At 35.6% G+C, this 24941-nt stretch overlaps 1 protein-coding gene across 2 annotated transcripts in view; it reads left to right on the forward strand.

Moving 5' to 3' along the window:
• STXBP6 (syntaxin binding protein 6) overlaps nt 1-24941 on the forward strand; it is a 363404-nt gene that overhangs the window by 260589 nt on the left and 77874 nt on the right. For both annotated transcript variants that reach the window (XM_074235402.1, XM_074235403.1), the window contains exons 3-4: nt 17464-17594; nt 18892-19057. In XM_074235402.1, coding sequence (XP_074091503.1) covers nt 17464-17594; nt 18892-19057 — 297 coding nt within the window. The remainder of the gene's footprint in view (nt 1-17463; nt 17595-18891; nt 19058-24941) is intronic.

A 24941-nucleotide genomic window follows, 5' to 3' on the forward strand; every position in this document is an offset into this window, starting at 1 on the left:
AATGTCTAAATAGGGAGTTCGTTTGAGTTTCCTAATGGGGAGTCTTGGATGTTAATACACAGCTTGGAGTGTTAGAAGATTATAGATCACACAAATTGGATCTCAGAGGCACAAAAATAATCTATTTTTCTTCTTCCCTCCCACTTTCCCCTTTGAACTTCTCTCTCTGTCTGTCTCTTCTCCTCCTCTTTCCCGCTTTCCCCTTTTATTATTCCCTCCCCTCTCTCTTTCCCTTTTTTCTTTTTTCTCTCTCTCTTCCTCTCCCATATCCCTCCCACTTGACCCTTTTCTGTCTCCCATCTTCTGTCTTACTAGCTCCCCTTCAGACTATCCTTTTCTGACTCCCTCCTCCTGCCTCCTCTCCTCTGTCCCAAATCTTTTCTATAATATCCCCTGGAATCTGTCACTTGAATTCAAAATGGCATATTTGACATGTAGAGCATGAGGGAACCCTTCACTCATCCTTGAGGAGAGAGAAATACAGCATCCACAGAAAATGCTCCATATCAGTTTGTGATGAGGACATTCAGCAGTTTGTAAATCGGCAATTTTCCTGTTGTTTTAGAGTGGCAATCAAGTCCTTTTGTGTGAGATTGTCTGTTTTACATTTCAGAGTGCCTCTAGTATATCTAAACCCATCAGTACCTTCGCTTTTAAAATAAGGATCTATGTGGTTTTTGTAGTGGAGAAAGTTTGAAAATTGTAAACCAGGTGCAGTACATCAAAATTAGAGGAAACAATATAAATATGCCTCTTGGGTTTCACAGTGATATGTGCCTTTAAAAATTGCATATGTCCTTAAATGTGCCTTTCACTGGTATGAGCTAATGAACGTGCTACTTCCCTCTCAACAGAGAAGTGATTTCACTACAAATGCAGAATGGGGTATGCCTTGCCAAATATAGGCAGTAACTGTGCTTTATTTCATGGAAAGGTAATACAGGGAAGATGCTGCAAAGCTACAGTAATGTTACTAAAAAAGAAAAAAAAAACATAGTGTGAAGTTACAGACTAAGAATAGATGCAATGACTAAAATATAAATGAAAACACCAAAAGACAAACTAAATTCCAAATTTCTTTTTTAAAGTATTGTGCTAATTTATAGCTCCAACAAGTGTCCTGATCTTTTCATAACCGCTCCAAAATTGACTATTTGATTTTTATTTTCCTCTGTGATATTGCTGCATGTGAAGTGAAGCCTCAGGGTTCTTTTGATTTTCATTTCTTTTATTTGTGATTTGGAACATTCTTTAATATAGTTTTCTATTTCTCTGCTTCTTCTTTTGAGAACTGTTTGTTCATATCCTTGGACCACTTAACCTGTTGAGGGAACAGGTTAATAATTTTAATGACCAATTTCAGCCTTTGAGAATGGATAATAAAATCTACTACTCTTTCCAAACTAGAAAAATGGGGGGTTATGGAGGTTGAATATTGCTTATAATGATAGACCTATCTTATTGGTTTTGCTTTTCTCTTTTTCCTTTTTACAGTGGGAAATTTGGTGGGAGGGAGGACTATATCAATAAATGGTTATGGCACAAAAAACAAAAGGCATTTATTAAATTTTTTTAAAGTTTAGTACTTGGGGCAGCTAGAGTGGCATAGTAGATAGAGCACTGGTCCTGGAATCAGGAGAACCTGAGTTCAAATCTGGCCTCAGGTACTTAATAATTACCTAGCTGTGTGGCCTTGGGCAAGACACTTAACCCCATTACCTTCCAAAAACAAACAAAAAAAGACCAAAAAAAAATAAAGTTTACAAGATACTATTGTCTTTTTTATTGAACTTTTGAAAATATTTGGATTAGTTACTGTTTTGAGGCAAGTTCATTAATGGCTCTCTTTGATGAATAATGTTCTGAGGCTTGTTGTAAATGAACAACCTATATAGCATAAACAATTTCATCACTCCATTAAACCAGTCTGGTTTAGTTTCCACTAGAAGAAATATTATCTGGATTGAAAATGGTATCCAATTATGAAATAATAATTAACATATAGTATTCCACAATTACAAAACACTCCTCATAGAACCCTCTTTGGAAAAATAGTATGATTATTATTATTTCCATTTTATAGATGTGATAGTTGAGGCTTAGAGAAGCATAGGAGACATTGGTACAGGACTACTCAACATGTTGAGTGTACTTCAACATGAAAGCATGAAAGAAGGTTTATATGAATTATCTGTGCCTATCCTGTGGTAGAGCCTTCTGAGCTCATATTAGTCTGTTCATCATAGTCAAATAACTCTGCATAGTGATGCCTTTTTTGTACTTTTTGGGTGTGAAGGGAAGGCAGCAATTGTAACATTAGTAAATACAAATATATACAAAGACATTAAATATATGGTAGTTCGGGGGTGACGAGTATTACTAACATTCCTGAAATCTTAGTCAAGTCCTAAAATTCACATACAAAAAGTACTCTTCTCTACTCCGTAGCCTCTCCCTTTAATTATTTGGCTCCTAGAGTCTCCTTATAAGGAAGGTGCCAAGGCCAGTCACGTTTCATTCTCATTCTTCTCAAGGGTGCATTGTAGACTTTCTCTACTAAGCATTATCCCTCAACCCCCTTTTCAGCTTTTTTTTTATGTTCTGTCTTCTCTTAGAACACAAGCTCCTTGAGGATAGGGTTAGTATTTCCTTCAGCTTGTATTTGTATACTCAGTATCTGACAAAAAATAAGCTCTTAATAAATGTTAATTGATTGACATTTGGGGCGTTTGAATGCCATGAATGAATATCATGGCTGCGTCTCATCTCAGAAACAGAAAGGGACTCTACTAGATGGAAATAAGGAGAGAGTAAATACTAGGTATAGGGGATGGCAGATACAGAGATAGGGAACAGAAGAATAGAATGTGATATTTGAAGAACAAAATAAAAGGTCTTTTGACTGAGTCAACTATGGGAGAAGGAATAATGTTAAGTGATAACTGAAAGATAGGTTGGAACCAAGTTGTATATGCCTTTAAAAGCTTAACAGGTGAATTTATATTTATAATATATTATGACATATATTTACATATTTTAGAGGCAATAGGGAACCTCTAGAGGATAAGTAGAAATATCACATATTTAGATTTGACTTAAAGAAAGATAATTTGCCAGTAATGTATGGGATGGACTAGAGTGGGGAGAGAATCAAAGCACAGAGACAAATTAAGAGGCTGTTGCAATAATCTAGAAAGAGATTGGTGAAAATAGAAATGGTAAGACTTCAAAATTGATTGAATATTGAGGTAAGAGAGCATGAGGGAATCTAAGATGATGCCAAGATTATGAACCTGAGACAATGAAAAGATGGTACCTTTGACAGAAATAGGGAAGTTGGGAAGAGAGGATGGTTTTGAGAAAAGGTTTTAGGTAGAGGCTATTACATATATTATCAGATGTGGTTATTGTGTTCGTTGGTTTTTGCTAAATTGTTTATATTTATTAAAAATCTCCAAAACAAAGGCACTAATAAAAAAAATTTAATTTTTTAAAAAGTGTATCTTCTATTGAGGAGTGACTGTTATTGTTTCCAGCATGATATAGTGAAAAAAGCACTAGGGAGGGAATAGGCTCTGGTTCCTTTCTCTCCTTTTTCATTTTTTTTTTTATTTAAAGACTTGGTCTCTTGGTCTTGCCCAGGACAGAACAGTAGGAGTCACTCACTTCTTATGTGCATAGAAGCTTGACTTGCTTTGTTTTTGATCTGGTATCATTCCCCTCCATGAAGCTCCAAGAAGCTTCACCATATATCACTGCTAGATTGACTACACATGCCCAGCAGACATAGCCCACTTCAGTTCCGAACACTCAAACTTTAACGATCCTCCACATTTAGTTGATATTCCTGATAGTAGAGATTAGAATAGTGCTCCCATAATGCCAAATAGGTATTTCTAAATATATATTTCATGTAGAATTGGCTATGTAGTTGTCAACTCCTTCAGAAGTCTTGCTCTTTTTCATTTCTCTGAATACAAAATGTAGGATCACATTGTCTGCTTGATTGATAGCATTATTTTGACTGAGACTAAAGTCTACAAATATGCTCCTTTTCCTTACTAGAATAATAAAAAGATCCTCCTTACTCAGAAAATATTCAAGCCTCTTAACAGTAAGCAACTGTGTTGCTCAGTTTTAAAACCATTTGTGCTGTAGTAGGACAGTGTGTTTTACCGGTACCATTAAATTAGAGTGATTTTACCTCAACCTGAAAAAGCTTCAAGTAAATATTTGTCCCAAATCATTGTCTCCTGTTTTTAGCATCCTCTCCTGTTTCCTTACAGCATCAGCACTTCATATGCCCTGCTTCATTCTGCATATATATATTTCCTGAATTACATTTCTAGGTCAATTACTTGAGCAGACCACATAAGATTCTATATTTTAGACAATTTTTTCTTGTTTCAAATTGTATAGATCATATGAGCCTATGTCCAGTTATGATTTCCTTGAACTGCCCAATTCCTAGGGTATATACTTGAAGCTCGTACAAAGATTAGCTGGAACTCATACTTCAGGACCCAGGAGTCCCCCAAAAGAAGTCCTTCCATCTATTTAATCCTTCTTGAGTAGAGAAAAAGTCTTTCTCATCCTCGTGTATTATTTCTGAATACTATCTTTGAATAAAACCCAAGAAACAGTCCTTTTGTGGGATAAAAGCGTTTAGAGACAGAGATGAAAAGGGTGACAGGGAAGTAGATGACAGGAAGCAGGGGCTCAGGGACAATAGAAGAAGAAAGATGATGGACAGATTGGTTAGGGACCTAAAAGGTAGGAAAGACTCAATTTGTTGAGGGTTTAGTGGTGAGTTAAGATTTAAAGACTGGTAAAAATGAAATCCTTGTGACTAAGGGCCAGTTTTGACTAATGCATGGGGTTGAATTCATTATACAAATGAAATTATTTATACCTTTATAGGATATATAACTTTACTATGAAAGACCTTGAAACAAAAGTGGGTATTCATTGATTAAGGAATGGCTAGCAAATTTTAATAAATAAATGTGAGGGGAGTTTATTGACCTATAAGAAAGTATAAATATGAAGAATTTAGAGAAACATGGAATGATTTCTCTCAATTGATACATAATCAGCAAAGTACAAGGAAAACGGCATATTCAATGTCTGCAACAATATTAATAAAAAACCAATAAAATGAAGGGGATATTATATTTGTAATAACCAGTCAAACCATATACAGAGAAAAAAACTTATTTTTTAAGAGTCTCTATATAGAATGCATTCTATTAACATATCTTTTTATGTATTTAATACTTTCTCAATTACATGTAGAAAGTTTTAATATTAATTTTTAAAATTTTGATTTCCAAATTTTCTCCCTCCTTCCCCTCTTTATTGAGAAGGTAAGCAATTTAATATACATTGTACATGTGTAGTCATGCAATATATTTCCATATTAGTCAGGTTATAAAAGAAAAAAACAGAGCAAAAAGCCCAAGAAAAATAAAGTATACTTAAAATTGTAGTTGGACTCCATCAGTTCTTTCTCAAGGAATGGATAGCATTTTTCATCATAACTCCTACAGACCTGGCATAAAGCAAGATATATCATCATATATATTAATAATGTATATAAAATCAAATGTTGATGAAGCTGCAAGTTGATTTTGCTTTCATACACATCAGAAATACATTCAGCTAAAACTTTAGCTGTAAAATATACCCAAATAACCTTCAGTCCATTTATTAAAAACTAGCACTTCTACAACACTATGAGGTTTGCAAGGGGTTTTATAAATGATTTCATTTATAATTTTACAAATATGATCAGCTTTGGGAGATAGGTTCTATTATTAGATCTATTATTAGATTAGAATTTATAGATGAGACTGGGATGTAAAAGGTTAAATGTCTTAGGCTCAAACTAGCTATTAAGCATCCGAAGTTGAATTTGAACTCATGTCTTCGTGATTCTAGGACATGTACTTCTGCTGTAATACCTAATTGCCTTCAGAAAGAGAAAAGGAAATTAATGTTTAGAGATTGTAGTTTTGCCTACAAAACTGTAATTTGTTTACTTTAAATATAATTTTTCTAAAAAAAGTTTTCCAGATATCTTCCTGTTAGGCAAAATTTGTATAGATTTTATATATATGTATACATATATATATATATATATATATATATATATATATATATATATACACACATACATACATAAACACATATATACATACACATGTACCCACATATACATACACATATACCCATATATACATACACATACACACATATACGCATATGTATACATATACACACATACCCATACATACATACATACATATATGTGTGTAGAAAATAGATATACATATCTCTAGAAGCATGCATATATGCATGTGTATATGTGTATATTTATGGGAAATGTATGTATGTCACGTATACATTTTTATATGCATAAGAAATAATGCCATGAATAATGATATTAAAGTTGGAAATGTTATTCTAAAAATTGGCTAGAGCATTAGACCTTGAAATGGAAAACCTGCCTTATAATCACACTGTGCATATACATTATTTTGTACTTCTACATGACATGTAAATAATTGATATTTTTGCCTTTCAGTCATTGTCACTTTTGCTGCCAATTCTGCATTTCTGGCTCAATGGACTTTGCTTTGTCTTGATCAAATTCATAATATTTACAACTAACTGATCCAGTAACATAGAAATGAACGGCTTTATCATTAGATTAAAAGTCCTGACATCTTAGGAATGTCCCAGGGTTTTCTTTTCCTTGTGAAGCTTGCTTTCTCAGTGGGTCAGGGCCCAAATAGAGCCCTCAAAACAAACTTGTCACTTTTTATGAGAATATGTGATGCCATTTCATGAGTTTTCTTTTCTGATTATAAATAATACAGTGGACAGAGCATAGAATTTAAGATCAGAGGACTTGTGCTCATATGTCATTTCTGCATTTATTATTAATCTCTTATAGTTTTAAGTTTCCCAATCTATTTTTTTAAAAAGGAGGTTGAACTAGTTGGATCTCTAAACCTTCTTCCAGCTCTAAAACTTTCCTGAAGTAAATACTTATAGTGATTACTTCTATACTGTGGCATGGACTTTCCATAATGACTCATGGCAGTCAGGAAACTAGAATTCTTGTTATCTTTGGGCAGTCATCTTTAGTCAGTCTTAGATAAGATTAATTCCCTATATGGAACAGACTCTTTCATGAATCAATAATGTCATCAAACACTGTTGATTAGAGACTTTAATATTTTTTTCTTTGTTATGATTTTTGTTCATTTTGTCTATAAGAATTCTCACTATAAGCTCTATTTCCTGACACATTAAAGGCCTTATTTTTATTTTAATTTAAATATATTTTTGGAAGTATCATTGGGATATTTAGACTGTCTATCTGTTATACCTCACTCTAGTTGCCTAAATAACTTTACTCTGATCACCATTCATGATCATGTTTCATGCGCTATTTAACATCATTGCTAATATGCTTAAGTTAACTTATACCCATCATGTGTCCTTATGGTGGTGCTACTGGGGATACTTTATGTTTTGTTTCTTTGTGAAGGTTGTAGTATTCTATGATGGAAAGACCTTTTCTGTTTCTTGAGCTGGCTCTTTGTGTCATAAGAAATATGAAATCATTGAAAGTGATATGTAATTACCTGGCCTCCGTCCTCCTATTCTAGTTTGGCTCCAATTCATTATAGATCTAGATCAGATTATCTGGTCAAGACATATATATATATATATATATATATATATATATATATATATATATATATATATGTATATGTATATCCTCACTAGAGGGTTACCCATCTTAATGTCTGTCATGTGCATATCATATTTCATCAATTATTTTTCCAGCAATAATATTAAATCTCTTTCAAATGAGTATATATTTCATTATACTTATTACTTATCAGTCAAATCCTGTGTTATTTTTTCAATGTTTTTTTGAATTTTTTAAAAATTTTATTGAAGGCAATGGGGTTAAGTGACTTGTCCAAGGTCGCCCAACTAGGGCCTGTGCTCTAACCACTGTGCCACTTAGCTGCCCCAATCCTGTGTTATTTGTTAAAGTTTGAAATGGGCATTTCCTTACTTCTTTGTAAGGCTTATATAAGAAGCCTAGTACTTAATGTCAAAACAATATGATATAATAAATTATATGTGAATGTGTGAATATTTATGAAACAGTATATTTATAACTGTTATGCCATATAAATATAATAATAATCTATACATATATAAATATCATTAACTTATAGATGTATTAAATATGACATATCACTTTAGGGTTCACAAAGTCACAAACATATGTTATCTCATTTGTTCCTCATTGCAACCCTTTGAAGTAGCTGCTATTATTATCTCCATTTTATGGAAGAGGAAAATTAATCTGAGAGAGTTTAGAAGAACTTTTTAGAGTAAATGGCAATATGAGACTATAGTAGGATTTGAACTATGTTCTTACCAAGTTCAGTATTCAGTTAGTTATAGTAGGGAACTTTCTGTAGAGTGGAAGGGGTAGCATAGAATGATTAAACAGTAGGTTTGAGTCTTGGCTCCAGCAAGTCACAAGCTGCTTAAGCATCTGTATACTTAGAAATCAAATGGTGAGAGTCATGTGATAGAAAATACTATCCACAATAGGAAAAGAGATATGAAATCTAAATACAGATGAGCATGCTATTTTGTTTTGTTTTTTCCTTTCTCATGGTTTTCCCCCTTTTTTTGATTCTTTTTTATCACAACATGACTAATGTAGAAATATGGTTAATGTGACTGTACATGTATAATATATCAGATTACTTGCTTGCTTGGAGAAGGAGAGGGAGAGAAAGAAAAATTTGGAACTCAAAATTTTACAAAAATGAATGTTGGGGACAGCTAAGTGGTACAGTGGATAGAGCATCAGCCCTGGAGTCAAGAGGACTTGAGTTCAAATGTGGTCTTAAACACTTAATAATCACCTAGCTCTGTGACCTTGGGCAAGTCACTTAACCCCATTGCTTTGCAAAAAAACAAAAAAGAGGAATGTGTTGAAACGATTTACATGTATTTGAACAAAAAAGACAGAAATACTATTAAGTGCAAAAGAAAATTTTGAGAGTCATTTTTTATACAGAGCTTTTAGGGCACTTTAGCAGTAGAGAAGAGTCCTTGATTTTATTGTTATATTTAGGTGGATAAGGATCCTTGTTTAGTTATCTTTCAAAGAAGGCCCTAAATTTTCTATATTTCATCACAGACCCAAGGTTAACTATTTGAATGTAAATAGACATCAAAGTTAAATGAAAAATAAACAAACTTTTCACCTTCAATCCTTGAATAATGTAATCTCTCAGAAGCACAGAAAGGTAAAGATTTTTTTAAAAAAAATCAATAGTCTGTTGTTCTGAACTTGTTGAAATGTGCTCCCTGAAGGTTTAGGGTTATCCCCAAAGGATGAGAGTTAACAAAGGACGGGATAATAAGTTTGTGCTGTGTTTTCCACACCAGAATTTTAATCTTCACTCCATCCTCTGGGCTCATCATGATTCCCCTGTATGCTGACAGATGATGGCAATAGATCCCATCAGTTTGTGCTGTGGCATTAATGTTAGGGAAGACAAGTGAAGGTTTTTCCTGGCATCACTTTGGACAAATATTCTGTTTGGCTTTGAGCACAGGTATTGGAGGAGTATTCAAATACATCTGCTGTCATTTAGGAAAATGCAGATAATGACAGTTTCTTTAGAGTTTTCTCTTACAAACTTTTTGCTTTTAGAAATAGGCAACAAGGGAATTGAAGTGAAATAAATAAATAGATAGATAGATAGATAAATGAATAAATAAATGACAAAATAAAGAAGTACACACAACAGTAAACTCCTGTTTATCCAAAGCAATTGAAGAAAAGAATCTTCTTTTTAACTGAGGTTTCTACATATCATCCTTGTAATAGCATTTTTCAAAAAAAAAAATAGAATAGTGAAATATTTGGTATTGCTCTTTATTTACACAGGTTACAGTTCGTTCATTCTTTAGCAGATAGTTTTAGGAATGGTTATGTCCAAATAATTTGTTGCTAGTTGGTTAACATTGTGGTAAAAAATATTTTCCAAATACAGCTAGATTGATTTTAAGATGTGCTGTCACTAGTCCATAACAGTTAAACCTTTCTAGTCTTATATCACCCACCATCAATGACTGGATCAATAGGCATTCATTAACTGCATAGCATTCTAGGTCCAAGGGTTTCAGAATCTGAAGAATGAAACAATCCCTTCCTCAGAAGTTTATATTATAACAAAAGAGATGGAAAGAACATATATGAGTACTTTCAGAATAAATATAAGGGTAATGAATTTTTGTTATTCAGTTCTTTGTCTTGTCTGGCTCTTTGTGGCCCCATATGAAGCCACTACAGTGGTTTGCCATTTCTTTCTCCAGCTCATTTTACAGATGAGGAAACTGAGGTCAGTAGGGTTAAATGACTTTCCCAGGAACACACACCTAGTTATTGTCTGAGACTGAATTTGAACTCAGGTCCTCCTGATTCGAAGCTTATCTGCTTTAAAGATGTGTTTTTGTAGGGAGGACATCAGTTGGGGAGATTAGAAAAGGCTTCATGTAGAATGCTATCCTTAAATTGGGTCTTGAAGGAAAAGAGATTATGTGAAGAGGAGATAAGGGAGGTTTAGGAGGGTGACCAGTATGGCAGGGCAGAGATGGAAAATCTATGTGATGAAAGGGCTATTTTGTAAAGTAAGGGAGGGAGAGTAGTGTACAGTGAAGCTGGAAAGATAGCTAGAGGCCAATTTGTGGAGGTGGGGTTGTAAGAATGACTTCACATTACATCTAGTGCTTTATAGTTTACAAAGTGCTTTCCTCTCGGTCATCATTTGAATTAGTACACATATCCTCTATTTTATATCTAAGGAAACTGAGACTTGGAGATAGTTGTCAGCCTGAAACAGGACCTGGAGTTATATGACTTTGTCTACACTCTGAGGTGCCTTCCAACTCTCAGATTTTTTTTTGTGACCTTAGATTAAGTTCTGACACTATCACTATCACAAATGAGATAGTCACTTAACCAATGTGAGTCTGCCTTATCTGTAAACTGGGGGATAATAATACTTTTACTACCTTTTTCATAAGGTTTTCTTGAGGGATACTCTTCGACAACTTTAAAACTGTATAATGAAGGAGACAGAACTTTACCCATCATCGTAATTCTCTTCTGATTTAGTCAGTATTAAAGAAATGTTAAGAGTTATCCTGATCTTATCTTTTTTAAGTTGCCCATATTTTCCAGAAAAGCTAGACTCAGACCATGCAGGAGCCTTCCCTGAGATGTCATAATGTGTTGTTTGCATCCTAAGCAAGACTTGGTGCTTGGGAGTGAAGACAGGCACCAATCAGTTTGCACTAGACTGAGAAATTACTTGTGCATCAGAGACGCTATGGATTAGCAGACCATCCTATCTTCATAGTCTAGCAGTTCCAAAGGGAAACAAATGTGACTTTCGCCATCACCTTGCTCCTCTCCTGGAGGAGCTTTGTTCTTGTCCCACCTTTGCTGCAACTTCCCCCCCACCCCGTACCATTTCCCCTTATAGGGAGATTCTGGTACCTCCTCTTCTCTTTGATGTAAAAATATAAACTGCTGTATGGATTGTGAACTATTTGAATTCCACATGCATGTTCATTCCTCTTGCAATAAATCTAGCTTTCATGTAAGGTTAACTGCCAAGATCTCTAATCACCCTGTTATTGACAAAATGTAACCCCAAATGATCTCTTTCTAATAAATACCTTTTTTTCAAATAGTAAAAGTAATTTTGACCTTTTATTTTTATGAGAAAGAGACAAGCGACAAATATGAATTTTTATTGACATCCTTAGGGATATAAAAGTTTTTCTCCTCTCTGCCTACTGGCTTCTCTGACTTCCTTCAAATCCCAGGTAAAATTCTAAAATTTTTCTTCAGAAATCCTTTTTAAATTCCTCTTAATTCTAGTGCCTTCCTTGTTGATTCTGTTCCATTTTCCTGCATATGTGTATATATATATATATATATATATATACATACATATATATATATATATGTTGCATATGTTGTCTCCTCCATTAGTTCATGAATTCCTCTGAGACATGGATTGTCTTTTGCTTTTGTTTGTATTTCCACTGCTTAACAGTGTATGGCAAATAGTAAGTACTTAATAAATATGTATTGACTGACTGATACAATATCTATGTTTTTCAATATGGAATCAGGACCAGTGAATAATTATTGAATGTCTATAATTAGTCATGTGGATTCTGTACATTGAATATACTATTACTATCCAAAAGACCATATTAATCCCTAAATAGGCTATTCCCTAAGTATAGGCAACACTCCTAAAAATGATCTCTTTGAAAGGAAGAAAATATTTGTAACTATTGAATATTGGCAAGTTACATGTTTATAGATCCAAATTTGGGGAAATCCCTTAATAATGTGATTAGTTTTGTTTCTTCTTGAAAAAGATGCACATTGCATTCTCTTCCCCATTAGACATTTAAGCAAAAAAAAAAATTCTCCCTAATTCTATGAATTAGAAGTCACAAAAAACCTCTCATAAAAAATCCTTTTCACATACAGTAAATAATTGATAATTTAAGAAAAACTGAATAAATTTATTTTTGAAGAGTTACTCCATACAAACCCTTGAAAAGAAAGAAGGTTAAACTGCAAAACCTCAAGAGGTTAGAACCCTGCAACTTTTTTTTCTCTCTTTCTTTTTTAAAAACATTTAGACTGGAAAGACTTTGTTTTTAAATGTATCTATGCATATATAGTGTTTATGATAATTTTAAAAGCACCTGTTTCCAAACAGAAACCAGAATATCATACTTAAAAACAATAAACAAAAAAATTAAATCAAACTGGGCTCTATGCCCAGAAAAACTAGCCAAAGTCCCAGAAGTTTGCCAAAAAAAGCTGGTGAAAAAGAAGCTGGAATCAGAGAATACTAGAGTTTGGATAGAGGGGGTGGGAGGAGGGGGGGGAGAAGAGGGGATTGGAAGAAGGGTGTGAAACTTAGAAACATCTTATCCAACTCCTTCCCTTTTTTTTCTTTTTTGTTTTTTTGCAAGGCAAATGGGGTTAAGTGGCTTACCCAAGACCACACAGCTAGGTAATTATTAAGTGTCTGAGCCGGATTTGAACTCAGGGACTCCTGACTCCAGGGCTGGTGCTCTATCCACTGCGCCACCTAACTGCCCTCAACTCCTTCCTTTTAAAGATCAAGAAACTGAGGTTCAGTGAAGGTGATATTACCTCCATCCACCTTTACCTCAATAGACATGGCTCTGACTGATAAATGTTTCTTATTTTTGTTTTTTTAATTTTAAAAAAGTCAGATTTCAAAAATGACCATTACCAACTTAAGCCATTTTCACCTTATCAGAAAATGTGTGATAGAGAAGAGGGTTATTTTTTTTTTTCCTACTAAGTCCCAGAAACAAAAGACCAGAGTTGTAGAGAGCTGTATTTTGGCCACTTGTCACAATTTGAATTTTCCAAAGTCCACTGAGTCATCTCTGAGGAGTTTGTAGGTCCCAAGCAACCTTCCCCTCAGGGTAGAAGGTTTCAAACAAAGGCTACAGAAAAGGGGATTCTCAGTGCTAGGTGCTGGTTGAACTGGCTGAGCTCTCTTCCAACTCTTTTAGAGTTATAAGTGGAAACATCTGTCAGTTCACCCTGATCGTGTCATCAGTCTTACAAAGTTGTGATGTTACTGCTTTTATACCCTGACGCTGGGTTGTCTTTTTTAGTTTTTGTAACACATAGGAATTACATGGGAAGAAATAGATTAAAAGAATTTAGAGTACACTAACCACCTTAAATAAAGATAGAATGAAAAGTTCCATGTTTCCCTGAAATGCTTAAAGACCATATGATTTAAATAAACAAACAAGGAAATCCTCTTTGTATGTGTTTAGGGGCCTGTGTCTAATACAGGAAGCCATGTTTTCCTGTTATTGAAAGTTTCCTTTAATCTTTTAGGCACATTTCAGGACCTGCATGTGTTCAAGGTGTGTTGTTTCCTTTGGACCTGAAACACAGCAGTGGATTTCTTGTTGTGCCTATCTATCTGATATATACATAGAGAAAATTCCTTTTTTCATAGAAGTTGCAAAGGATGAATTTAAAGTGGGTAGAAAGAACCTTCTACTTGGATAAGGAAATGGCAATTCCACAAGGATGGTTAAAAACATGTTCAGACCTAGAGCTATATTTTAGCCTTTGATATGAGGCTAAAGTATCTGGAGGCTATGAATTTTATGAAAAGACTGAATATTCATCATTAAATGACAAGTTTTATTAAGCATCTACTATGATATTATTCTAGGCATTGGAGGTAAGAAATGGTAAAAGTGAAGCAATCCTTGAACTCAGGGCACTCACATCATATACTCTTTTGTGAAAATGAGTTTATAAAGGCAAAATGGAAGTTTTCCAGTGGCATTTGTGAGGAAGGGAGGGTCTCTGTTGCCCCGAAAAGAGTAATCTCTAAACTGTAGATGACTGCCTTCAGATACTATTATTGACATGGCTTTTAGCTATGGTAGACTTTTTTTTATCCACTGCGCCACCTAGGCGCCCCCTATGGTAGTCTTTAAGAAGTCAAATTGTACTGAGTCTTGACATGTGTAGAAGAGAATGTTTTTCAGTACCACAGGCACCATGCTTGGTTTTAAGTCTGACAAGAAATTATATCATTGAATGCAAGCTGTAATTGCTTTAATTTGTAAATGGTTGGCTATAATACATGTGTTATTCTAATCCCTTACCTACAGTAAACTTATTGTAACATGTTATTATTGTTGTTGCTCAGTCATTTTCAGTCATGTCTGATTCTTCACAACCTCATTTGGGGTTTCCTTGGCAAAGATGTTGGAGTGGTTTGCCATTTTCTTATCCAACTCATTTTATAGATGTGGAAATTGAGGTAAACAGGGTTAAATAATTTGCTCAGGTTCTCATTGTTGGGCTAGATTTTAACTCAAGAAAAAGAATCTTCCTGACTCCAGGCCCAGTACTTTATCTACTGTACTACATCTCTGTTTGACAAAAAACAAAAACAAAAAAACAAAAAAAAACTATACTGTCTATTCTCAATCTTTCTTGTAGGGAGCTCATAAATTTTTTGCTTATCTATAAGAAATTATGCTCTCTCTTGTTATGGACAATGCCATCCATATCCAGAGAAAAAACAAAGTCTGAATGCAGAGCAAAACATTCCATGTTCATTTTTTTAAAAAAAACTTCTTTTATGTTTTTCCTTTCTTTACCATTTTCCCCCTTAGTTCTAATTATTTTTTCACAACATGACTAATATGTAAGTATGTACCTTACCAGACTGTTTGCCACCATGAAGAGGGGGAGAAAAGGGAGAATGGTAGAAAAATGTAGCACTCGCATATTTGAAAATAGATGAAAACTGAAAAATTAACATTGCATGGAAAAATAAAATTTCAATTAAAACATTATGCTCTAAGCTTTTTTATGACAAAGAATTAGCTAACCCTAAAACTTACTTACTTGAAAAAACCAAATTTTCTTTGTTTTATTATGTTTTTTTACATATTTTACTCTCCATCCATGTCTTTTTCATGAGCTCCTTGTCCCTGAACTATGGTAAGACTACAGAGGACAGAGCACCACACTGTAGAAAATTAGCAGTTTTGTGATGCCAAAATGTAATTTATTTGGGGAAACACTCTAGGCCATTTAATTCCTTTGTTAATGCCCTTTTTAAAAAAGATTAAGTGATTCGTGGTGTCATTACTATGGTTACTTCTTTTGATGGTAGAAATCATACCCCATCCATACTTCTCATTCTTGGTGACTCATCCTAATCTTCCCATTAATTCTTCATTCAGGTCATTACCTAATACTCTGGGTCCTTACTCTGGATCTCTTGATATTGTGTGGCTACCACTTGCTAATGAATGTGTTATTACTGCATATAACCTTGAATCAGAAGGAAATAGAAAAAAGAAAAAAGACCCTATGGAAGTTACTTAACCTTTAACCTGTCTAAGCTGACTCCTAAGATTAGAAGGTGCAAACCTGCACTGGTAGACTGTTGCCTCACTTTCCCTATACAAATGGAATAATTATGCATGTGTGTATACAAATGCACATATTATGTGTCCATATTTAAGTATTTATACATGTATGGTTGTACACATATATGAGCATAGGTTTTAACTCATTTTGTTTGCTATCTTTTTTAATTTAAGAAGGAAGTGTATATCTTACATAGCATATTTTGCTCTATTTTCATTTTATCCTCACAATAATATTGTGAGAATTATAGTTTGTATTATTATTTCCTTTTTATAGAAAAGGTAAGTGAGATACATGATCATAAGAGATGGGAATTTTAACACAGGTTTTCATGATGTCACTCAACACTATTCATTTTTCACTACTGTTTTTCTAGAAAGAGAGAGAGTAGCTCTGCCTTTATATTGCTTTGAGATGTGATACTGCCCAGTATATAGAAATAATGTGATGAAGAGATCAGGGAGGTGGAGGAAAATAGCAGTGTCTCCATAAGGTGGAAGCAAGATAGTTTTGCAGATTCTTTTAAATTTCATTTTTACAATATAGAAGTCTTATGATAGTGGTCTATGATAGTTTGCAAAAATTCTAGTACTATAGATAAAACATTAACACAAGAATTCACTTGAAAATGAAATATATTTTTTGTTATGTTCCATTTGCTTTTTTCAGGACTCTAACCAGTCTTTATTACTCAAGTTGATTCCTAAAGTTCCTTTAGATACCTTGACTGTTCTCTGAGGTCATTGAGAGTTGATTGAGTTTCATTGCATGTTTTATCTGCCCCCGTCTCAATCTTGAAATGAAACTTTCTGTGCAAGACTCTTTATTACCAGTCTCTGGTCCATCCTTCTCACTTTAGGCATGTTAAAATCCTAGGAAAACTCGAGACATTGTCTTGCCTTTGCTGAAGACTCAAAATTTTGTAGTATAATACAAATTAATGGCTAACTCCAGAAATCTGAGTTGCTACCACAAGAAATAGCCTTACCAACCCATTTTCCTTTAATACCTAATCCCAAACTTTTAACTGATAATCCTGTCCCTGACCATCTCCTTCACTTTGCTTCCCTTCCACATAGACCATAGCTCCAACAGATTATTTTACATATATTAATGATTTAATGTTGCTTTGTCTTCGTTTTGTTGGATATGCATATTTCATTTGCCCCCTCAAGACTATAAGTTCTTAAGGTTCAGGAACCGTTTCTTTTCCTCTTCCCTTAATACCTACCATGTACTTTTTGTTACTCATTAAATGTTTCTTTTTGGAATAAATGAACAGAAACACTAACCAGGGGTGGTCTTTCTCTTTTTGTGTGTGTGTGTGTGTGTGTGTGTGTGTGTTTTTCCTGTAGTGACAAACAAAAAGCCCACACAGGCATCGATCACAAAGGTCAAACAATTTGAAGGCTCCACATCTTTTGTACGAAGGTCTCAGTGGATGCTTGACCAGCTTCGCCAGGTTAATGGTATCGATCCCAACCGGGTGAGTGAAATGTTCAATGCTGAGTAAAGAAATTATATTCTGAATGTGATTCTTTTTGATTTTCTGTTCTCTGCCTTTTATTGTCAAGACCTTTTTCATGATTTCATTTATGCTGCAAAAACTTCTCTGGTCACAGCTCTTCTTGTCCAGGCAAATTATAAAGTTTTTCAACTGTTATATGACTAGGAACTAACAGAGGTCCCATTGGGAGGAGAAATGTTCCCTTTAGTAGTTCAGGTAATCATGGTTATGACTCTGCTAACCCACTGCCAAACCTAGAAGCATTAAATATATGCCTCTAAGGAAAATGCTATGTTTGTCTCAAAAAATTACAGAAATTTCAAGACTTGTTTAAAATTCTGTTATGACTTATTTAGGTTTAAAAGGTCAAGTTTTTTACAGCAGAATTATCCAACTGGCAGTATATTACCTCTTCCCTAGAAGGAAGAAAAAAATAGCTGATTATAAAGAATGATGAATGTAGGCAATATTCATGTCACTCATTAACTTGGCAGGAAAAGGGGAGGGTCTTTTGTGGCAGAAGGCTAGTGCATGATTAATAATAATCAGAATGCAGAGAGATCTAAAAGAATTCATTTTCTGGAGTGAAAAACCCTATAAATCCTACATCCCCAGAAGCAAATCATCTCTTAGGAAGAACAATTTTAGAACCAAAGATAAAGGTGGGAGGGACCTTTGCAGTTCCTTTGAATCCAGCCTCCTTGTTTTTCATATGAGAAAACTGAGGTTCAGCTTTGTCTGAGGTGGGATTTAAACCTAGACTTCCTTGAGTCTCAGTCTCATAATCTATCCATTTCTCTAAGCTGCCTCTCTTTTGTGTTGTCTGATTTCTAAGAATATCCTCAACCTTGTGAGTTTGGTAGTGATGATAATTTGGTAGTTTGATAATAATGACAGTGATGATGATGATGATGATAATAGCTAGTCTACACATGCACATATACATCTACACTTTAAGATTTTCAAAGCTCTTTACAGTTATTATCTTAATTAATCATCACACTAAATCAGCACTGTTTTCTCCATTTTGCAGATGTGACTGAGGCTGGCAGATGTTGAGTCTCAGCTGGTAAACAACAGAGAGAGGATTCAAATTCATATCTTCCAAACTCTAAGTCTAGTATTCTGCCCACTGCACCAATTAGAAGCTTTACATGGAAATAGTATCTAGTGATAAATACCAAGTTATCAGAAAGCAGGCTGAATCTTTTAAAATTTTTTAGAAAGCAATGAATTAATAGCAATCATTTTTTTAAACATTTTTTGTCTTCTGTAGGATTCTGCAGAATTTGACTTACTTTTTGAAAATGCTTTTGACCAATGGGTGGCTAGCACAGCTTCAGAAAAATGCACCTTTTTCCAGATTCTTCATCATACTTGTCAGCGGTACCTCACAGACAAGAAGCCAGAATTTATTAATTGTCAGTCCAAGATTATGGGAGGTAAGTGGAAAGAAAGGTCTGCTAAATCACTTTGTTGTATTAGATTTCCTTTTATTGATGACTTAGCTATTTAATGAAAAAAATTGCTACTAGATAATATTGAGACTAGGTGAAATAAAAGTAACACTGGGATATAGTATAAAAAGAATTTTTTGGGGGGGTGGAGTTAATCTTCTGATAAATCTTAACATCTTTTATCCTACTCTGATAGGTCTCAGGAAAACAAAACCATTTAGCTGAAGTAAGTCAGTCTTTTCTGCTTCCCTATTATCTTTCTAATCTACTTTTTTCTACTTCTTTCTCCAAACTTTCACTCCAGGAAACTGTCTAGTTTTCTATTGCATTTTTGTATTTACTTTTCAGGATGATTTTAAATATGTTAACACAAAACACTCCTCTATTTAGAACAAATAGCATCCTTTTTTATTTTAACATCACTAAAATACCTACCAATTTATGTATTTTGACAATTTTCGAATTCCTTCTTTTTTAAAAGCTGTGTAAATAGAATGGTTATGTAAAGCAGTGTTCCCCTCTGTGGGGGAAATCGTTGACATCATCAGTATATTTACAACCCTCTATAGCAAAGCACAGTAATGTTGCAGGTTTTGACACATGGCGATATATCTTAGGGTGCTTCTAGACATAGCAGTAATGGGGAACTTTTTCTTATTGAATTTTTTTTTCAAACTCAATACAGCTAACAAGGTGGAAAAAACTGGAGCAGGGTCATCCCCAGGGTAAGATTTTGAAGGAAGAAAGGCAGATTATTGTTTAAGATTGTAAAGAAATTCCTAACAAAGCTATCTGAAAAAAAGAATGGTCTGCCTTAGGAGATAATGAGTTCCTTTTCCCTGGAGATGTCCAAGCAAGAGTTGGAGATGGGTCTCTTAAGAATTATTATAATAGGAAATTCTTGTTTGGGATATGAAGTTAGACTAGTTGTCCTCTGAATACTCCATATACTATGATTCTGAGATGCTTATGAAATAACTTTTGACCCTAGCCCATTTTCTTTTAATGGCTATAATATCAGCACTTTTTTATTTATAGTAGAATACTCATGGCAGACCTATGAATTTGACAGTACAAATATCATCACTCTTATTTTACAGAAAAAGAATCTGAGCATTGTAGGGTTAAAATTGTTTACTTATGACCATGTAGCTAGTAAGCAACAAAACCAGAACACAAACCCACCTTGCCTTTTGACTCCAATCTACTTCTTCATCCATCAGGATCATTGTGTGGGTCTAGAGCTAGAAAGAAACTTACAGGTATTCTAGTCCAAACTCCTTGTTATAAAAATGAGGAAACCCAGATAGGACTAATGACTTAAACAAGGTTTTGTAGGTTAAACATAAAAGAACTGAGATTTGAACCATGTTCTTAAATCCAAATCCATACTTCCATTTTCAGTGCTACAGCTGTCCCTTTAGGAACAACCAACTGTATGACAAATGCATGGTTACACTGGCAGCATGAGGAAGTTGAGTGAGAAGTGTCTTTTTTTAATATAATACTCTGCCTTTTTAAATATTTATTCTCATTTTGTACAAATTTTTTTACATTAATAAAATATTCTTGTTTAAGAGTAAATAAAATACCCCCTCCCCCCCATAAATATAGACTTGCTTGAACGATAAAGGGGAGAGGAAAAAAAATTAAAATTACAAAAAGTAATAGTAATAATTGTAGGTATGGCCAGGTGGTGCAATGGACGGAGCACCAGCCCTGGAGCCACAAGCACCCAAGCCCACATCCAGCCCCATAGACCCAACAATCACCCAGCCGTGTGACATGCAAGCCACCCAAACCCCACTGCCCTGCAAAAAACAAAAAAAAAAAGAAAAGAAAAAAAAGACCCAAAATAAAATAAAATAGTAATAATAGTATGGGTGGTTGGGTGGTGGACAGAGCATGGGCCCTTGAGTCAGGAGCACCCGGGTCCAAATCCGGCCTCAGACAACTAACAATCACCCTGCTATGCTGTCCCAGGCAGACCAACCAGCCCCATTTGCCCTGCACCCCCCCCAAATAATAATAATAAAAAAATGTGTTTCAGTCTTTATTCCAACACCAACAACTCTGTCATGGGTGGATCACATTCTTTATGGTAAGTCCATCGCAAAAGTTACTTCCATATTTTTCCACCATTGCCATTGTTGATCGCAACTCCCTCCTTTTGTATTTCTCCACTACCATGTACTATATTTTCTCTCTCCTTTCACTGACTCTGCTGTAGGGTAGCTGAGTGGCGCAGCAGACAGATCCCTGGTCCTGGGGCCAAGAGGCCCTGAGCCCCCACACCACCCCTTAGGCCCAGCATCCACCTGGCCCTATGGTCCTGGACAGGCCATCCAATCCCAGCCCCTTGCAAGAAGTAAAAAAGAAAATGTCTTATATCTGACCACTCTCCCCTCATGGTTCATCCTCTCCTCTATCACTCACATCCCCCCTTCCCCCTGTCACCCTTCTCTCCTTCTTACTACAGATGTCTATACCCCATTGAATATATATATACTGTTTCCTCTCCTAGCCACCTCTGATGAGAGCAAAGATTCCCTCATTCCCCCTTGCCTCCCCCTTTCCATATTATTGCAATAGCTCATTGTAATAAAGAAAAATCTTATTATATGAAATATCTTGGCCTGTTCCCCCTCTCCTTTTTCTTTCTCCCATTACATTTCCCTTTTTTTTCTATTGACTCCATTTTTACTCCATATTTTATCTTCAAATTCAGCTTTCTCCTGTGCTTCAACTATACGAGCTCCCTCTACCTGCTCTATTAACTGAAAAGGTTAATATGAGTATTATCAGTGTCATTTTTCTATGCAGGAATACATGCAGTTCATCATCATTAAGTCCCTCATATTTTCCCCCTCTCCTCCACTCTCTATGCTTCACCTGAGTCCTGTATCTGAAGATCAAACCTTCTGTTCAGCTCTGGCCATTCCAACAGGAACATTTGAAATTCTCCTGGTTCATTGAAAGTCCATCTTTTTCCCTGGAAGAGGACATTCGGTCTTGCTGGGTAGTTCATTCTTGGCTGCATTCTAAGCTCTTTTGTTTTCCGGTATATTCTATTCGAAGCCCTACGAGCTTCCAATGTAGTTGCTGCTAAGTCCTGTGTGATCCTGACTGCAGCTCCATGATATTTGAATTGTGTCCTTCTGGCTGCTTGTAATATTTTCTCTTTGACTTGGGAATTCTGGAACTTGGCTATAATATTCCTAAGGGTTGGTTTTTTGGGATCTCTTTCTGAGGGGGATCTGTGGATTCTCTCCATTTCTATTTTTGCCCTCTGCTTCTAGAATATCAGGGCAATTTTCCTGTAGTAATTCTTTGAAAATGATGTCAAGGCTCTTTTCCTGATCATGACTTTCAGGTATTCCAATAATTTTTAAATTATCTTTCCTAAGTCTGTTTTCCATATCAGTTGTTTTTTCAATGAGATATTTCACATTTTCTTCTAATTTTTCATTTTTTTGATTTTGAAGTATTGATTCCTAATTTCCGGTAAATTCATCAATCTCCCTGAATTCTATTCTTTGTCTGAAGGATTTGTTCTCCTCAGAGAGTTTTCTTATCTCTTTTTGCATCTGGCCATTTTTGCTCTTTAAGGCATTCTTCTCCTCCATAACTTTTTTGAACTGTTTTATCCATTTGACCTAAGCTGGGTTTTAGCATGCTATTTTCTTCAGCATTTTTTTGGATTTCCTTGACTAAGCTGCTGACTTCATTTTTCATGTTTTTCCTGCATCTCTCCCCTGCATCTCTCCCCTTTCTTTTCCCAGTTTTTCTTCTAACTCCCTTATTTGATTTTCAAAGTCTTTTTTGAGCTCTGTCATAGCCTGAGCCCAATTTCTCTTTTTTCTTGGAGTGTTTAGATGCAGGAACGTCTGCTTCCTCATCTTCAGACTGGGTATATTGATCCTTCTTGGGATCATAGATAATGTATTTCTCAATGGTGTTCTTCTTTTTTCTCTGCTTGCTCATTTTCCCAGCCTAAGCCTGTTTTTGGGGTGCTTCCTGAGCTTTTGGGACATTCCCGCAAGGGTCTCAGTGTGTGAGGCTCTGTCCTCCCTCCTGGTCTGTGAACAACCATATACACCCCACTCTGCCATGGGACTGAGGTGGGCAGGGCTGCTATTCTATGGTGGGGGCCTAGACTGCGATCAGTATCTGAATGTGGTCAGAACCCCAGATTCCTGTTCCAGGGGCAGAGTACAGAGCTCTGCACTCTCTGTCTCTTCACTTCCCTCCCTAGGTTCAATGGGCTCATCCCCTTGGGGCTCCTGCTTACTGGCTCTGCCTGCTTCTGGTTCCTGGATTTGGGCTGCTGAAAAACCACATTGCTTGCTGTGTGCCCTGATGGCTGGGCTCCACGTGCTCGCTCTGGCAGAGGTCCCCCGCTGTTTCCCCACTTTGTGCCCAGTGCTCCCTGGGGTGTAGCTCAGGAGACTCCCTTACTGTTGTGAACTGTGGCTCCCAGCAACCTGGGGCTGTCTCCTGAAGGCTGAAGTTCTTTCGCTCTGGCAGGCTACCCCTCCAGTGGGCTGCCCCTCCAACCCCAGGGAGTAGAGCCTTTCTACTCTTTTCCAGGTTACATTGAGTAGGAGAACAGCCTCACTGGGTCCCTCTGTGAGTTCTGTCTCTTGAAAATTTAGAGTCCTTAGCTTATGAGTTTTATGAGAGAATGCCTAAGACCCGATTCTTTCAATACTCTGCTTTTCATATTTTTTTTTTAATTCTTGCTCTACCACTTAATTGAGTTTATTGCCAATTACTTGCAAAGATAATTTTCAAATTCATTTTTCTGAAAGCTCCTGAGTTCCAAATATGCTTTGCTCTGCAGTCAGAATCTTTAGTTTTCTTTCTCTGGATGTGGAAGACATTCTCCATAACATTTCAGAATTGTGCTTTTCCTTAATCACTGAACACCTGGGAGGAATTGATTCCAACATAGTTGATCATCTCACAATGTTGCTATTGATGTGTACAGTGTTCTCCTGATTCTGCTCATTTCACTCAGCATCAGTTCATGCAAGTCTTTCCAGGCTTTTCCAAAGTCCATACACTCATGATTTCTTACAAAAGTACATTCATCTACCATAACTTGTTCAGTCATTCTCCAGTTGATAGGCATCCCTTCAATTTCTAATACTTTGCCACTAGAAAAAAGAATTACTATAAATATTTTTGTGCATGTGGATTTTTTCATTTTTAAAATTTATTATTATATATTTTTTATTTTTGTACAAGTGATGTTTTTGATATATTACTAAAATATTCTTGGTTAAGAGTAAACATAGTACCCCCTCCCCCCCAAAAATATAGACCCTCATGAGCAATAAAGAGGAAAAAAATAAAAATAAATGTGCTTCAGTATGTGTTCCAACACCATCACTCTTGCAGGTGGATCACATTCTTTATGATAAGTCCATCACAAAAGCTACTTCCATATTTTCCCACGGTTGCCATTGCTGATCGCAACTCCCACCATTCATACTTCCCCACTACCATATACTATATTTTCTCTCTCCTTTCACTCTGTCCCTCTTCTTAAATGTGCTGTAGGGTAGCTTAGTGGCACAGAAGACTGATCACCAGCCCTGGGGCCAAGAGAACCTGAGTGCACATATCATCCCTAAGGCCCAGCAACCACCCAGCTCTGTGGTCCCAGAGAGGCCATCCAATCCCAGCACCTTGCCAGAAGTAAAAAAAGAAAATGTGTTATATCTGACCACTCTTCTCCATGGTCCACCCTCTCCTCCATCACTCACACCCCCCCTTCCCCCTGTCTCCCTTCTCTCCATCTTACTCTAGATGGCTTATACCCCATTGAGTATATATGCAATTTTTTCCCAAGCCACCCCTGACA

Source organism: Macrotis lagotis, chromosome 4 (assembly GCF_037893015.1).
Source record: "Macrotis lagotis isolate mMagLag1 chromosome 4, bilby.v1.9.chrom.fasta, whole genome shotgun sequence".
Lineage (NCBI taxonomy): Eukaryota > Metazoa > Chordata > Mammalia > Peramelemorphia > Peramelidae > Macrotis > Macrotis lagotis.